The following is a 13,642-nucleotide window of genomic DNA, read 5'->3' as shown; positions in this document are numbered from 1 at the left end:
GTGATTAATTTTTTTGAGTTAATCACATGAGTTAACTGCAATTAATCAACAGTCCTACACTAAATATTTTAAGTTTTCTATAAAAGGGAACTTGAAACATACATCACAGTCCTTTGGTAAAGTTCTTCCCTTTTCGTCATGTCACTAGGCATTGTAAAGTGCCTTTAATTAAGTTTGTCCTTCGATACCATTAATTCAAAAAGAATTATTACCTAATAAACATCAGAAATATTATAAATAAAACTGTCATCGATAATATTCTTACATCTGCTGATAATTGTTTTGTGTAGTTATTGCCGAAGACCACACTTTCAAGAGTAGGAATCACAGTGTCCCTGTTCTGTGCTGGTGTGTTCCTGTTTAACCAAGTATTCTTCACTGGACGAGGAAAGCTGCCATTTAAAAATAGAGAAAAATATCCACTTGATTATAAACACAAAGTGAACTGAATACATGTAATAAGGAGTGTATGCCACAATTATTTATCATAGTAGCAGAAATTCTTAACACAAATCATTTGTGTTTTTAATGAAAGTCAGAGGGAATCAAGATGTTCAGGTTTTGAGTCCCTTCTTACAACAACTGCAAAGCTTGTTTGTTGAAAATTTCTTGAAAGTATTAAAAATTACACCTTGGATGATCAGATTTTTAAAAGTATTTAAAAATATTTCTGGGTGAACTGGTAACATTCTGCTCCAATGACGACTATAGCAACATGAAAATTACTACTTCATTTTAGTGTCTCTTTTCACATTTTACTGAGTTGAGATATAAAGTTAAATTGCTCCATTCACTACTGTCAGAGCCAGAACTGGGAGGAAAAATTTGCACATATAGAACACCAGCAAATTCAAAATTTTTGCCAGTATTGTATAAAGGTGTCATGGAAGACTATTACCCTGATTCTCTGAAAACATCATACATACAAATAAGAACAGCTTTTGCTAGCAAACATGAAATTCATGTACCACAGCTAAGGCAGCTTAAATAATAAATTCACCTTCCTGTAATATCATTTTGCGGACTGACATTTACAAGTGCACTTTGTGCATTGGAACTCATGAGGAAGAGTTCAGAGAAAGAGAAGGAGCTGGCATGGAGTATTTGAAGATTTGGAAGGAAAGAAAAGAAACATACTTTAAAGAAAAATCGCTGTTTAAATAACAAAATCAATATTATTAATGTAATGCTGTTTGTTTTTCCACCCACCACACTTATTTTTGATGTGTTCTGTAAACATAAAAAATTAGTGATTTCTCCCCCACCCCCATATGAGGAACAGTTTAAGAGAACTTGGGGAAGGTATTTGAATACAGAGTCTATTGACTCCTACAAATTTAGGAGACTAGGCAAAAGATGACCAATAAAAAGACAGGGCAGATGTTAATGCCACTGTGACAGTGACAAGAACCTCAAAGAAAAAGGCCAGAAACAAGGTCAAGGGCAGCAATGACGGCAACCGCAAGTGCACTAATTGCAGCTGCTGCAGGCATCTCCTTGTCTATTGGCTGTTAACCATAGTCAGCAGCTAATCCTTTTGGCTTTTGCTTTTGAACCAAATAGTCTTCTTCTAGTAGTGCCCCACTAGCAGATGAGCCACCACTTTCTCCGACTAGTATGTAGCCTAAACGGCTGTATTGCAAGAGAAAGTGTATCAGTCACTTATTAAGGTCAAAAATATTGACATAATTTATTTACTTAAAGAACTGCATAAAAATGAGCTTCAACGTTGTTTCTGAGTTAGTCCCAGACTCAGCACCATTGTTGACTTGTACTGTAAAACTAATAAAGCAGATGTAGTCAGTGTCACAGACAAAATGTATATTCTAAAAAGGAGACAGGTAAAAGAAGGATGATCTTGTCGTTAAGATGCTGCTCTGAGATTTTGGTCATTTGGGTTCAATTCCCAAGCTCTGTCGCACACTTTCTGTGAGAGTTGGTCACTAAGGCTATGTCTACACTGCACACCATGGGTGCCAGAGAGCAGGGTAAAGTAACTCCTCACTTAAGGTCCTCCCGCTTAATGTTGTTATGTCACTGATCAATTAGGGAACATGCTCGTTTAAAGTTGTGCAACACTCCGTTATAACATTGTTTGGCTGCCACCTGCTTTGTCCACTGCTTGCAGGAAGAGCAGCCCGTTGCAGCTAGCTGGTGGGGGCTTGGAACCAAGGTGGGCTGGCAGCCCCCCATCAGCTCCCCTAAGTTCCCTGTGTGGCAGCCGCCTAGCAGGCTATCAATTGCCGGGCAGTTCTGATGTCTCTCCCACCACTGCCGTGTGCTGCTCCTGTCCCCTGCCTTGAAGCTGCTCCCGGGAGCCTCCTGCTTGCTGTGCAAGGGGTGGGGGGGAAGAGGGGTGCTGATGTCAAAGTATCCCTCTCCCCCTACTCCTGGACCCCATCTCCACAGAGCAGCAGGGAGGACATGACAGGGCTCAGGACAGAGGGAGCTTGCTGGCAGCAACTGTAGTCTCAACTTGCTGATCTACTTAAAAAGGCAGTGTACTTAGAGTGGGGTCAGAGTGTGTGTGTCTCTCTCTCACACACACACACACACACACACACACACACACACTGTGTGGGTCTCTGTCTCACACACACATGCACCACCCAGCACTTTGGAAAGTGGAGGGAGTGATGTGTTCCAGTGGGATAGTGTGGGTTCTTCATCTTGTTCAGTTTCCTTAGGGAATGTTTGTGGCCACTGCCATGCATCTATTGTGTTTCCTCCCTCCATTTGAGCTGCCTTGTAGTGTGTGAGGCTATATTAACAACAATGTGTTAACCCTTGAGGGCTCAGCCAAGTGCTAGTTCATCATTTAGCAGCAAGGCATTCCCTGGGAAATATCCCGCCCTCTGACTTCACCAGCTCAACCAAGCTTCACAATCATCATTACTGTGTACACTATTAAATCGTTTATTTAAATCATATACTGTGTGTGTATGTATGTATATATGTACGTATGTATTTTTTTGTCTGGTGAAAAAAAATTCCCTGGAAGCGAACCCCCCCATTTATATTAATTCTTATGGGGAAATTGGATTCGCTTAACATTGTTTTGCTTAAAGTATCATTTTCAGGAACATAACTACAACGTTAAGCGAGGAGTTACTGTATTTGTAGCTACATGCCAGAATGAAAAACAAGCTGCATCCACACTGTGGGAAGGTCTTTGGCAATGGGGAGGTAGCAGGGGAAGGGTCTGGCAGCTCCCTGAAGCAGAGAAAGGCTCTGGAAGCAGGGAGCTGTCAGAGCCTTTCCCCAACACAAAGAGAGATTCTGGCAGTGGGGAAAGATTCCCACAGTGGGGAAGAAGCACGATACTACATAGCTAAAAATAGCAGGGTACACAGGAGAGGCACTGGTTGAGAGTATAGAGAACCATGTAGGGTACATACCTGAAGGGTTCTGGTATGTCTTTATTCACACAAGCAGTGTATCACTGTCTATATTTCTATTTACAACCATTCTAGAGGGACATGCAGAGTATGTACTCTACACATTGCTGTAAGGAGTGTGCAGTATAGACATACCCTTAACGTTTCTTTCCCCAGTTCTGATCTTTGTAATGGCAGGGAGAACAATACTTTCCTTCTAAATAGACAGGACAAAGGGTGAGATATAGTCTCTTAAAATGTATATGTACAGCATCAAGCACAATAAGACGCTGCTCTCATTCGGGACATCTAGGTACTTCTGTAATACAAATAATAAATATTCAAATAAAACCATGCAGTAGGTTCTATTACTGCAATAATGGTAAAAGCTGCTCAGTTGAGTCCTATTTTTGTTGATGAGTCACATTAGTACAAATGTAGAATATAAATGTAGGCTACAGAGCACGATATTGCTTATTTGTGTGTGGGGGTGGGGGGGAAGAGGAATAGATGGTTGTTTTCTTAATTTGGCATTATTCATTTAGTTTGCATAAATATATATACTACTTTAAAAAAAGGTTTGTTTGTAAGTTTTTCCATTGCTTCAGACAACCTAACACAACACAACACTTTTAAAGCTCCATCAGTTAGATTACTGCAATGTAAGTTTCATATGGGCATGTAAATACAAGAAAGAAACTCTTAAATAAACACTTTAATTCAACACATACTGACTGGTAAGGCTATCAGAAAGGTACCAGTAGAGCATACCACCAAATTCACGGTCACTCCAAACCCTGCTAGAATGAGAATGTACAAGCCCACATACTCCCTTATTCATTATTCTTCAGTGTCTTCCTTCAAAAATAATTACAACGTAACACTGTGGGGGGAAAAAGTGGTGTTACTCTACCAAGCTCTGTCCACGAACTAAGCTCCTCCAGGACAAAATGAAGTATCACATGCAGTAAACTATGCTCAAATTCATAACAGGGTTATCCCTCTTCTTTCTGGCATATCCTCTGATAATCTATGTAATAGTTAAAGCTGATGTGGATAGTGTCATCACTATGCTTAAGAGTTACCAATGCATTTAAATAATCAATGGAAGTTTACTCAGCTTCTTTTTCAAGCTGCCTGTACAGTCAAAAGACATTACCATACTGGTTATACTGTGTTCACATTATATAGCTTTTAGTCACATCTACAAAGGATAGAGATGTAATAAAGAAAAATGAAAGCAGATTCTGGAGTACAAAGTGTAGAAATCAGGAAAGAGTACTATCTCAACAAACCGCTGAGAGTCAGCTCAGTTCAATCCATGGATAAAAAAGATAAATAAAATGAATAGAGATCACCTCATCCTAACTACAGATTGTATGAACACTAGCAGAGGGTGATATTGCTTGCTGTCTACTTCTTTTTGCTTGGGTGTATTCAATTATTGCAGTTATCTGTCTTTTACCACCTGCACTCCTTTTATTCTACACAAAATAGAACTCAAAATTTCACAGTTTTAGGGGGAAAAAAACAAAAAAAAACACCAAAACAGCTTCTAATGTAAAACATCATAAAGCACAATACATCATATACATAAACTTTACTCTAAATATTACATCCATTCTCACCAAAACTCTCAAGTAAGTTACAATAACTAATAATCCAATACATTAATTGAAACTTATTAATGGGATATTACCTTATCAATGGCTGGTGTAGAGCAACCAAAGAAGCATGTATTGTAGCAGATATGACAGAGAGGTGGAAGTAATCAAACATAACATTGACGTAGTGATGAAGGCCCTGGTGTAAGCTAAAGTGCAACTTTAAAGTTCGGCTACTAATTAGTTGCAGTGTGCTCAGGTCATCTGGCCTTGGGAAAAAAAAAAGTATAATTACTGGAACAATGTTTTAAGTTATCCAATCATAAAATCCCCAATACAAGAAACAGCAACCCATTATTTAAACAACACAAGGCCATACCCATATTGGTTTTCAATAACTTTAATATATAAAATATAGTATTGTTTTATACTATATCATGTATAAATATAATTACATCTCTAAAAGGGAACAGCAGGATGAATAGGTAAACAACAAGGAACGCAGTAATTAAAGTCTGCAACCTGTCTCAAGAGATGACCCAGATTTTTTTGCCCACATAAATAAACTTCTAATATATGAATAGCTGATTTAAAATAAATTAAGCATTCTAGATTTTAAAAATGTTTCAGCAATATTTTGTATGTACGATATTATAATTTTAATCTCTCAATTTTAAAAAAGCAGTTAACAGGCATTTCAATTATTTAATAAAATATTATAAAATAAAGTATTATTTTTAAATTTACGAATAATCTGTGTCTGTGAAGTGTAGATCTAAGGATAGCAGGAAAGTCATTTCATTAAGGGATTCTTCAATCTGAAAAGGAGTTAAAAACATGATAATTATGTTCAGTATTTTGCAAATTATGCCTAAAGGATCTGAATAGTTAAATATACTTGAATGGCAGATTACCTTCCGTTCATCTAAGAGCATTTTAATTTTGAAGATCATAACATCATTCACAGAAACCTCCTCATTTTTGTAAAGAATTTGAAACGTTTTACTGCAAATTACATTGTCATGGACTGAAGCTGGAAAGGCAAGATCAGCACCTGAAAATCAAGCAGACATAGAAGTTTTAAAAGAATACAGTGCAGATAATGAAAATATTCTTTTGTTCTACTTTGAAATCTATTATTATTTTACAGTATCCAAATGTATGCTAGACACCGTACAGCAGCCAAAGTTCCAATCTCAAAGAATTTCAGATATGATGCAATGAAGTGAGCCAATAAAACCAGGAGAGGGGACACTGCAGGAAGAATGGTGGGTTTCAGCAATCAGATTACAGAGTTACTGAGCAAAGGTGTAAGACAGTGCAGTCACATTTTTTTAAAAGAAATATTATATATATATACACACACACACACATATATAAATATATATAATGTAACATGCAAGTGTATTTGTTGCTTTACTTCTTGTGGCACTGGCTTCGAAGTGATTAAAATGAGAAGAGGGCAGTTAAATATATTACTTCCTCTTTGTTCCCATATAAAATCCAATAGTCTCATGATTTTTTTAAAAAAATTGGAAATCAAACAAACAGTACAGTTAAATTCTTCAATCATATACAAATATGTAACTACTGATCAAAAACGTAGTGGATTGAGGGCCCTACATTATTTTTGCCTAACTAATAAACGAAATAAGGTAGTGAAATGTAATGATGAGAAGCACTCTGAGATTAAATGCATCCGATGAAGTGAGCTGTAGCTCACGAAAGCTTATGCTCTAATAAATTTGTTAGTCTCTAAGGTGCCACAAGTACTCCTTTTCTTTTTGAGATTTCCTGAATCTTCAAAACAATGATACGTAGCATTTTTCATCTCCATATTGTTTTACAAACTTTAAGTAATCAGTCCTCTCAACATCCTATCAGACAGTTATATATTACCCACATTTTAGAGTTGGCAAAATTCAGGCAGAGATTAACTGACTTGACCAAAGCCACCAAGTGAATCAGTGGATCATCTGGAATTAGAACATAGGTGTTCTTGGCTTCCAGTTCTGTGCACGTTACTCTGACTACATTACATCACATTCAAGCCTTATATTTGTTCAATATGGCACATTTACTTTAAGGACAGGATGGATTGAAGAAAATGAGTGAACAGAAATATGGTAAGAATGGTTAGAGAAGTGGAGAGACTGACTTGACAGGAAAGATTTAAAAAATTGGGTAAGTAATGACTAGTCTACAAGTATTTGAAGGGTGTGACCACCAAAATGTAGAGGATTCATCCAGCAAACAGCTAGGAGTAAATGAGATACAATTTTAAAAGCAAATATTTACTGACAGTGAAATGCATTAGCCTAGTGAATAATGTCCAAGGAAATACACTTAAAACTAGAGTAGGCAAAATAAGAGTGAGAGCACTACTATGCAGTATATACTATACTATAACTATAAGGAACAATCCTCAACGGGCAGACAGGGCAATATCCTAATAGATGTTTTCCACTTCTAGATTCTGTAAATGTGGCAGACAATGCCCTTCTATAATCCTCATAACATTTTAGTTTTGCCTTTTGCAATCTATCAGGAACTAGAAGCAAATATAAGTATTAGTTCATTGGAGTCTTTTTAATCTACATACTCAGGTTACATTTATGATTGCTATGAGCACTATCCAACTCAAATTCAAGTTCTCTGTCTCCTGCCGTGCAAGCTCTCTGCATGCCTCTTGGACTAAACAGCTATACAAGCTGCATCCTGTCAATCCCAAGGGATAGTCACCTTTGACAATGACTTCACAAAGAATCACATTTTCAGCTTTACAGAGCTGCCCAAATCTTGTCCCTTTTATAGACTGCACCAATCCAGAATGGTACAGGAGAATAACGCGAACATTCACTGAGCTTACATGACTTTGGTGGTGAGAAAGAATAGGTTCTTTCAAGGCAGACCAGCAATCAGCAAAGAAGAATCTTTAAAGTCCACATGTGGACAAACACAATGTAGTACCTCGTGGCCCGAAGTCGCTTTCACCAGGCGGGGGGTTGAGATACAGGAGGGGGTGCGGGCTCTGGGCTGAGGCTGAGGGGTTCTGAGTGTGGGAGGGGGCTCCGGGCTAAGCCTGGGGTAGGGGGTTGGGGTGCAGAAGGGGGTGCTGGCTCTGGGAGGGAGTTCGGTGCAGGAGGGGACTCAGGGCTGGGTTACAGGAGGGGGTGCGGACTCTGGGAGGGAGTTTGGGTGCAGGAGGGGATTCAGGTCTGGGGCAGGGGGTTAGGGGACAGGAGGGGTTCAGGATGCAGGCTCCGGCTGTGAGGTGCTTACCTTGGGCGGCTCCTGGAAGCGGTGGCATGTCCAGCAGCAGCTCCTAGGCTCAGGGGCAGCCAGGCAGCTCCACACGCTGCCCTCACCCACAGGCGCCGGCCCCGTAGCTTCCATTGGCCGTGGTTCCCCGTTCCCGGCCAATGGGAGCTGCGAGTCGGCGCTGGGAGTGGGAGTATCGTGCAGAGACTCCCTGGGCCCACCTGTGCCAAGGGGCCACAGGGACATGCTGGCCACTTCCTGGAGCCGCACAGAGTCAGGGCAGGTAGGGAGCCTGCCTTAGCCCCGCTGCGCTGCCAGACTTTTAGCAGCCTAAATTCTCCCCAGTAGCCTCCAGGAGATCAAATCGAGCCCCAGTGGTGCCAGCCAGCCCTTTGATCGGTCAACTGCTTAAACAAATTTTTTTAATTGTTTAAACGGTTAACTTTTAAAATGATATTTACATCCCTGCTTCCCAGTACCTCTTGTCTGGCGTGTATCCTTCTCCAGAGGCCTTTTCAGACATGCCACTGCAGGGTCTCTCATGGGGTTCCCTGCCTTGAGAGCTTTCTTATGAACTTCCACAGCTTACTGTCAGGTTTCCAGCCTTTGGCAGTTTCAGTTACTCTCTCAACCACACTCCCTTGCAGCTTCCTGCTACCTTTTCTATTAGAATCCCCTGATTTCACTTATGGGGGGCTCATCTTGTAATCAGGGCTGGCTTAGTCCCAGGATCTCCAGCCCCCTGGCAAGCCATTCTGTTACAAACACACATTCCTGTGAAGAGTCCTTTTGGGCTGATTCCTCAAGCCCAGTTATCAAGTAGGGCCTATGAAAGCATCGTCTACTGCATCATCCTGCCTTACACTTACATGACTGGGACAGTTCCCTCTCCTCATTCCTCTCCGTTAAATAAAATAAATAAATAAATAAATAAAATCAAACTCAAAGAGCAGTGATTGTGAGTGAGACCCTGTCAAGGTTCCTTCCCCACTCTGAACTCTAGGGTACAGATGTGGGGACCTGCATGAAAAACCTTCTAAGCTTATTTTTACCAGCTTAGGTTAAAACTTCCCCAAGGTACTAACTATTTTACCTTTTGTCCCTGGACTTTATCGCTGCCACCACCAAAAGTCTAACTGGTATATAACTGGGAAAGAGCCCGTTTGGAAAAGTCTTTCCCCGCAAAATCCTCCCAACCCTTATACCCCCTTTCCTGGGGAAGGCTTGATAAAAATCCTCACCAATTTGCATAGGTGAACACAGACCCAAACCCGTGGATCTTAAGAACAATGAAAAAACAATCAGATTCTTAAAAGAAGAATTTTAATAGAAAGAAAAAGTAAAAAGAATCACCTCTGTAAAATCAGGATGGTAAATACCTTACAGCAAGCAAACAATATGCATTTCAATACAGCCAAATATAAGGTCAGACATTTAGGAACAAAGAACATGGGCATAGTTACAGTATAGGGGATTCAACATGGGAAGCAGCAACTCTGGGGGTTATGAGGATAATCAACTGAACATGAGCTCCCAGAATGATGCTGTGGCCAAAAAGGCTAACGAAATCTTTGAATGTACAAGCGAAGCTTAAGTAAAAGTAGGGAGATTATATTACCTGTGTCTTCAGCACTGGTGCTATTTCTACTCGAATATTGTGTCCAAAATTCATGAAGGATGTTGGTAAATTGGGAACGGTTCAGAGAAGAGCCACGAGAATGATTAAAAGATCAGAGAACCTGCCTTACAGTGACAGATGCAAGGAGCTCAATCTATTTAGCTCATCAAAGAGACTTTTCCACTCTGTGATCAAATCACCCCTTCAGAAGATATTTTGGGAAAAGAAATTTAATATAAGAGGGCTTTTCATTGTAGCAAAGGAAGTTATAATGAGATCCAATGGCTGTAAGTTAAAGTTAAACAAATTCAGATAGAAATAAGGTGGACATTTTTAACAGTGGGTGTAATTAATCATTGGAACAATTTACCAAGGGTTCTGGTGGATTCTCCATCACCATAAATTTTTATCAAGATTCGATATTTTTTCTAAAAGACATGTTCCAGTTAAACCAAAGCTACTGAACTTAAAGCAGGAATTAATTCAAGGAAATCCTCAGGCTTGTTTTATGCAGGAGATTAGACTAGATGAGCACAATAATCCCCTCTGAGTTTAAAATCTATTAATAGTGCCCATTTATAATGATAAGCAGAGGTAGCAACACCTATTAAGGTTGCCTCATACTTCCTATTGCAAAACCTATTTACAATTGCTTATAATTTTGTCCAACTTTAACCATTTGGGCTGAAATTTTACAAGCTGATTGTCAGCCTCAGGCTGAACTGTTTTGGGAAATTTCAGCAATAATGATTCGATTATTTGCAAGAATGAGGTTAAAGAAATTACATTGTTTTGTGCATATTAAATTCAGGCAACCTTTTCTTTGAGAAGATTCAGCACCCCCATGCTTTGGAGCAGAGATCTGAAATTTGGCCAGGTTCAGTTAGGGAGGGGAAGCTTTTTTATGTGAGAGTGTATGTGTATATGCCAGTGATGTGCCTTTTGCCATTCCTGTGAAAATCCACCCAGATTTGGCCAAGTTATAAGTGTATGGAAAAACTGCAGTTTGTATGTGCTCAGTAGAGAGTAGCTAGAGCTTCAGAACAAACTTCCCTGAAGAGTCCAGCAGCCTAGGGCTGAGCCAGACCTTCCCTGAAAATGGAGCTGTAGGCGGTAGGCTAGGCTCGATCAGAGAACTGGAACTGAAAGCAGGAAGCCTATCTCCCCTAAGCTTTCAGTGATCCCCTTGCTTACACTCAAGCAAGCATGGAGGAGGATTGCTGCCTGATTCAGCTGACAAGAGCTGGAGTGGGGAGGTGGGGTGAAGAAGAGAAAGGCATTAGATTGGGTCAGGGAGCCTGAGGTTGGGTGGGTGGAGGGACTGGGACTAAAAGCTGTTGGGGAGGGAGTGGGAAACTGGCACTGGGAGTTAGGTGGGGAGAAGACTGGAACTGGCTGGGCAAAGAGGCTGGGACTGGGAGCAGGGTTGCACGGGAGGAAGGCTGGGACTTGTTTCGCAAGGAGACTGGGCAACACAGATTGGCAAGGAGATGGAGGAGGGGAGACAGACTGACTGGAAAAAGAGACTGGGACCAGGTGTGGAGAAGGAGACTTTAGGAAATAGCTATTTAGATGGTATTGTTAAAAGTGATGTCAGAAGGGCTACCTTGGATCCTCTTCCCCACTTAAGATCTATGTTGTACTCTTGATTTTCAAGGTTTACATCAGGGGCAATCAATTCCTTTTCATTAAAACAATTTAATATACCATATATACTTGTTCATTAGCCCATTCGTTTATAAGCCAAGATGGATAGGTGATAATAGTAAAAACTGTATGACCCTTTCATAAGCTGACCCTGTATTTCAGGGGTTGGCAAACTTTGGTTCCTAGCCCGTCAGGGTAAGCCGCTGGCAGGTCGGGACGTTTTGTTTACATGGAGTGTCTGCAGGCATGGAGCCTCTCAGCTCCCTGTGGCCGCGGTTCGCCGTTCCCAGCCAATGGGAGCTGCGGGAAGTAGTGCGCCATGCCTGCAGATGCTCCAGGTAAACAAAATGACAATGTATTAGATATTCAATTCAATGATTTCATAGAGTTTAAAATCATCAAATTTTGGTGTAGACCCATTTATAAGCCGATCCCCACTCTTTGATGCATCACTTTTTTACCAAAAATATTCAGCTTATGAACGAGTATTTACGGTATATAGCATTACATAAAGGCAATGACAATTATTTAAACAAATGGACTAAAATTCTAATCTCATAAGTATGTCAGAACATTTTCCCTTTCAAGTGTGGTTCCACTTAAAGTTACTTAGTTACTTTTAATAAAGTCATGATGATTGAGGTCTCTCAGTGAGTCCACATTAAATTTGCTCACTTTATAAGCAAAAAGATGTCTTTCTACCTGGCAACCCTGCAAACACAACATGAAATCTGAAAGTCAAGCTATTTTATTTGTTTCTCCCATATCATTTCCAATAATAGAGTGTACGGTCAGCTTCAATGAATAGTTCTGTGAAGATGAACAAGGCAGGTAATTTACATAGGTCAGCACAAAAAGAGACGAAGTGAGCTATAGCTCACGAAAGCTTATGCTCCAATAAATTTGTTAGTCTCTAAGGTGCCACAAGTACTCCTTTTCTTTTTATTCTCAGTTACTGTTACAGATTTTTTTTTAAAATTACAAATTGAGGAATGTGAAGCATTGCTGGCATTTAGCTTATAATAATTTAAAGGAAGTCAGACTCTGCACCTAAAAATCCTGGAGGTGTCCTCTTAATTAATGTAGTCAAACTAGACTGCATTCACTATAAAAATTCTTGTACTTACCTGTCACAGGTAACAAGCTGGCTTCTAATTTGTGTGGCACTCTTGGAGGAATTTTCATAGATGCACGAATCTGGTAAAAACTAAAGAAAGAGACCAAAAAATAATTTGCAAACTATGAAATAAACAGTCACTCATATATTTACCAATATACAGAGATTCAAAAATTCTAATACAAAATACATATTTTCCTTTCACGACCTTCTTTAAGTTTCACACTTTTAAAAGTGGTGGGGCGAGGGGAGGGAGGGAGCGAGAGAGAGAGAGAGAGAGTTCCAAACCTTAAAATGTGAGGTTACAATTTTAACTTTTTGCTATCCACATAATTACCTATCATTAATTATAAGGATAGGTAGAAAACTCAAATACACTCTGAAGCCTAAATTATACAATTCATTTCCATCTTTATTTAATCTTCTAGGTCTCTCTTCCGTATAGTGCCTCCTCCCCGTTCTAGTTCCTTATTGATACTGATTTGGTTTTTGGTCAAAATATCTCAAGGAAATACATTTTCAATATTGCTTTTAATCTACTGAACTCCTGCTGATCTCATCACCATGACATAAAAGTCTAAAAGTAAACTACATGATCCCTGTTCTGTTTACTTCCCATTTTCATCATCATGGAAAGGCTAGACTGAAGGGTAGGTTTTACATTTATACCAGCTCATTATCAGGTTATAATGTCTTTAGGACAAGAACTGTGTCTACCTCTATTTTTATACAGCTCATAACTTGGGAACTGCCACACTGCATTCAGCCAGTGCTATGTGTAGTCTAGTATCCCATCTCTAGGAACTGGTGCTTCTCAGGAAACTGCAAGAAGCTACAGGGGACAATTAAGGAATAACATGCCCATAGAAGAAGCTTCTTCATAAAATATCAGAGGCACAAAAGTTGGTACTTTCCAATTTAAAAAAAATCTCATCTAATTCTCATCTAACATAATGGAGAATTTCTGATAACCCATATCCATGTCTAATCCATTCTTTGAATCCCACTAAGCTCAGTC

General features: G+C 39.7%; 1 protein-coding gene across 8 annotated transcripts in view; it reads right to left on the bottom strand.

Annotated features, from left to right (window-relative positions):
- The window catches only part of FAM135A (family with sequence similarity 135 member A), a 124,870-nt gene that overhangs the window by 71,659 nt on the left and 39,569 nt on the right, over positions 1-13,642 (bottom strand). For all 8 annotated transcript variants that reach the window (XM_038395139.2, XM_043510446.1, XM_038395142.2 and 5 more), the window contains 5 exons: positions 12,635-12,714; positions 5,896-6,035; positions 5,729-5,799; positions 5,077-5,250; positions 266-392 (listed from right to left, as the gene is read on the bottom strand). In XM_038395139.2, the coding sequence (XP_038251067.1) occupies positions 266-392; positions 5,077-5,250; positions 5,729-5,799; positions 5,896-6,035; positions 12,635-12,714 (592 nt within the window). The remainder of the gene's footprint in view (positions 1-265; positions 393-5,076; positions 5,251-5,728; positions 5,800-5,895; positions 6,036-12,634; positions 12,715-13,642) is intronic.

The sequence above is a fragment of the Dermochelys coriacea genome, chromosome 3, assembly GCF_009764565.3.
Source record: "Dermochelys coriacea isolate rDerCor1 chromosome 3, rDerCor1.pri.v4, whole genome shotgun sequence".
NCBI lineage: Eukaryota > Metazoa > Chordata > Testudines > Dermochelyidae > Dermochelys > Dermochelys coriacea.
Note: the sequence above shows the minus strand (reverse complement) of the source record. Positions and strands in the feature narration are given on the sequence as shown.